This window comes from Hydractinia symbiolongicarpus, chromosome 6 (assembly GCF_029227915.1).
Source record: "Hydractinia symbiolongicarpus strain clone_291-10 chromosome 6, HSymV2.1, whole genome shotgun sequence".
NCBI lineage: Eukaryota > Metazoa > Cnidaria > Hydrozoa > Anthoathecata > Hydractiniidae > Hydractinia > Hydractinia symbiolongicarpus.
This window is the reverse complement of record NC_079880.1, coordinates 24,523,146-24,526,971: the sequence shown is the minus strand read 5'-3', so window position 1 is coordinate 24,526,971 and position 3,826 is coordinate 24,523,146. Positions and strand designations below refer to the sequence as shown.

At 40.4% G+C, this 3,826-nt stretch overlaps 1 protein-coding gene across 1 annotated transcript; it reads right to left on the bottom strand.

The window, feature by feature from the left end:
• Positions 1-1,214: 1,214 nt before the first annotated feature.
• LOC130648223 (uncharacterized) lies at positions 1,215-1,859 on the bottom strand. The gene has a single exon (XM_057454259.1). The coding sequence runs from the start codon at positions 1,857-1,859 to the stop codon at positions 1,215-1,217; it is 645 nt and encodes a 214-aa protein (XP_057310242.1).
• Between the last annotated feature and the right edge of the window lie 1,967 nt (positions 1,860-3,826).

Below are 3,826 nucleotides of genomic sequence, written 5' to 3'. Positions count from 1 at the left end.
ATTGACGGTTCACGGGCGTGAACCGTCAAAATTATAGAAAATATATTTGATAATTCTTTTTTAAAATTCAACGGTTCACGGGCGTGAACCGTCAAATAATAAAAAATAGATTTTTATATGTGTTTTTGGTGCAGCCAGCCTGTTTTTTTGGTTTGTTTACATTTTGACATGGAAATGAGGCTGCGATTTTGAAAAAGAGGCTGCACATGTTTCAGATCAAAAAATGGTGGCTAACAAGGCTGGCTGATGTGCTGTGGTAGCTCTGTGCTTGGTAGATGTCTTATTTTGAAAATGTACACCCCCTACTGAACTGTATATAATTCATATTTCTCTCCTGGCCAATATATAATGGAATTCCTTCTTGTTGGACTGAAGAAACCTGCCCCCTCCCCCCCTTAAACAGTGTTGACTTTGGCTTTGGCTGTTCCTTGAATGCTCAAAATTTAACACAAATCAACATTGTGTATGGGGGTAGGGGGGAAGGACAGCTAAATTCCAATATTTTTGGCCAGTATTGTAGATGATAATCAATATTTTTGGCCAGTATTGTAGATGATAATTTCGGGCCTCCTAAAACAACATGTGACGGTTCTGAATATTAAATGTGGTGTTCCACAAGCATTCAGAAAGCTGTTTTAATGATGCACCCTCCGAAGTGAACTCGTCAAGACTTAACGTCTTAGGAATTTGGTCGAAATAGTGCTGGTGTACACCTTTTGTCGATCCACAAGGCAAGAATGTACATAAAATAATCTTTAAACAAGTTTTTGCCGTTTAATTTCGGAATCAACACGAAACAAGAATTCGCAAGATGGAAGGGCCCACGCTTTACAATTTCTTATGTGGGTGCAGGCATTAGTACCACCTAGTGTTTAAATGAAACCCATTTTCAAATCAAAGTTTTTTCTTTTAGTTATTTTGTCGAGATATTGCCTGTTTCGCCCTGTTTTAGCTTCTCTGTCGTCCAAAAAATACCGCATCAGTTCTCTGGAAGACGAATTAACCTTGCTAAAATGGACTTCACTCAATCCATACAAGTGACCCTTGAGGAACAAACGCAGTCAAAAAGGCGCTTGAAATAACGCATGTTATTCAGTTATTTGGTTAGGCGTCGAGCAGCAAAATGTCATATTTTACCTATAGTTCTCCTAGCAACCGGTAACTATGGCAACCAATCAATGAAATTTTTGACTTAATTGACTATGATATCCTCCTCAAGTATCTTCAGAAAAGACGTGTCCATTGTCTTGGTGCGCGTCACAATGTAACTCCAAGGGGTACAGTTGTTGAACAGCTCGTTCCCAGAATGACTTTCCAGCATGCACACGCACCGTTCGAACCGCTCCATCCCTACCTTTGATCAATTTTGTTACGAACCCCAACTTCCAATACTTTTGATTTTTCTCGTCGCTTTTAATAATGACCACATCACCATCTTTAAGTGTCAGTTCTTTCGACTTGTGTTTCATGTTATGTCTTTCTTGCAGCTGCTTGAGATATTCTTCTGACCATCTTCTCCACACCCTGTCCTTACACGCTTTTAGGTGGTTGTATCTCTTCTTTAAATCTGGATTTTCGTCTTCTTCTGTTTCTTCGATGTCTGGAACAATTACTGGTTGACCGAACATCATCACATTCGGTGTAAGTATTACTTGCTGTAATTCATCTTCAATATAACCAAATGGGCAATTGTTTAAGGTCGTTTCTACATCCATTAGCAGAGACTTCAATTCTTTAGTCAATAAATACGATTTTCCCATGAACTTAAACAACGTCTGCTTGACTAAGCCAACGAACCTTTCAAATTGTCCTCTCCACCATGGTGCGCGGCTCAGATTGAATTGCCACGTGATGTCCATCTTGCTCATCAAGTTATTAAATATTCCGATACTTGCTTCCTTGTTATCGTTCAGCTGCTTATGGCCTGGTTTCTACAACAACCCAGTTTCGTACCATCCTTCAGGATCTCTTCTGAGCTGTTCTTTAAATTCTTCGTACACCATATATTGATCACCATCTGGTTTATCTTCAATTTCCAAAACGACCAAGTGACACAACCTGTCATAGTCACTACAGGTTGAATGTGTCAAGTAGATATGATCGTTAACTTCTACATCAGCCGACGTCAAGGTCCAGCCAAACTAAGTACGTTCGGCCACTGGTTCACCACTATTTCCAACTCTGGGCACTTATTTTAATTTAATCTTCGTATAGAGGTTGACAACAACTATCGTGTAAACAGGTAATTCTGGCTTGGTATTTTGATCTTCCATCACGACTCCTCTCAGATGCGGGTAGGTCCTAATCATGTATTCGTATCTCGGGTTGTTGACCGTCAAGAGCACGTTTTTGTCGATTTTGCTTAATTCCGTCTCCAGCTGGAAATCTCCTGATACGCTGCTCACCTTTACCTTGCAGATATCAATTTTCCTAAATGTTGTGTGCATGAGCGTCTCAGTGCTCCTGGATTCCTTGCGTACAGGCTTGATCTTCATCAACCTGGTCAACGTAGATGATGCATAACTGCTTCCTGAGCAGTTGTCCACCAAAGCTCTACACTTTACGCCATTCACCTTCACTACCAACCATGGGAAGACTACTGATCCACCTGATGACGAACACATTGTTGGAGATCGTTCACTCTTCTTCAGTCTGTTGCACATGGATGTGTGATGACGATTGTTGCAGTTGTAGCAATTTCTACCTTTACAGCCAGCTGATCTACGACCCCTTTTTGTACAGTTGAACACACAACTGTTTCTTACTCCGAGTCTTTTTTCTTTTTTCATTGTCCTTCACCGTATCACAATTGTTTGATTTATTCTCTTTTTTTTTGCAGTAAACGCATCTTGATTTGTATTGATTTTCGTCGTGTATGTTGAAGTTCTTCTCTTTCCTTCCGAAACCATTGCTGATTGGATTCCTTTCAGTCCATCTTCCCAAAGCGTAGGTCAATTGACGATGCTTCAATCTTGCCAATCCTCGTCTAATCTCACCAGGTCCGACCGGATGCCTGGGAGTTTATCCAAGGTAGATCTAACATGCCCATTGATCTTGGCTACTTTACCCATGGTTTTTAAAGACTGCATATGGGTTAGTAATCCTTCGTAGAATTCATGTATGCGAGTGGTGTTGGATCCTTAGATAGTTGGTAGATTCGTGATAGCTTGCACATGCTCGCTCACGACTTCGCTCGTCTTTCCGTACTTCTTCTTCAAGATCGCTTTGACTCTTTCATAACTTTCGGTGCTAAACGGAAGACCGTCAATCAGCGTTCTGGGCTTTGGTGACATCATTTCCTTTAAGTAGGAAAACTTGGTAACTTGTGCTATCTCCGTGTTGTTTACTTCAGCTTTAAACTAGTTCCAGAATCGAAACCAGTCTATGTGTGTACCGTTAAACTTCGTTGTCTTCAGCTTCGGAAGCTTCACGGCTGGTGTTTACCTTTCTTCTTTTCCTTTAAAGACTTCTCATAATTGCAATTCTTTTTTCTTCGTCACACGCACGCTGATTACGACGTTCTTGTTCTTCTGACGCTTCTGCTTCTTGTTCTGTATCGTTTGCGATTTTCTCCTCGATCGCTGCATATTTCATCTTATATATTAATTCCCTTGCGTGAGTAAAACTGTGAGTCCACGACACGGAAATCACGGGTCACTTTCTTATGACGTGGCTGTACGCTAAAATTTAACTAAAAAGATTAGGAATGTACTTCATAGAAATCGCACATAAGGTGTAAATATATAACCCGCTGCTAATAACGATATAAATATATATACCCTTATGCCAAAAAACTCTATGTTAGCATATATATAGGTATCGCTAC

Coding starts and splice junctions, on each gene's coding strand:
- LOC130648223 (XM_057454259.1), bottom strand. CDS start 1,859: ATGGACATCACGTGGCAATTCAATCTGAGCCGCGCACCATGGTGGAGA.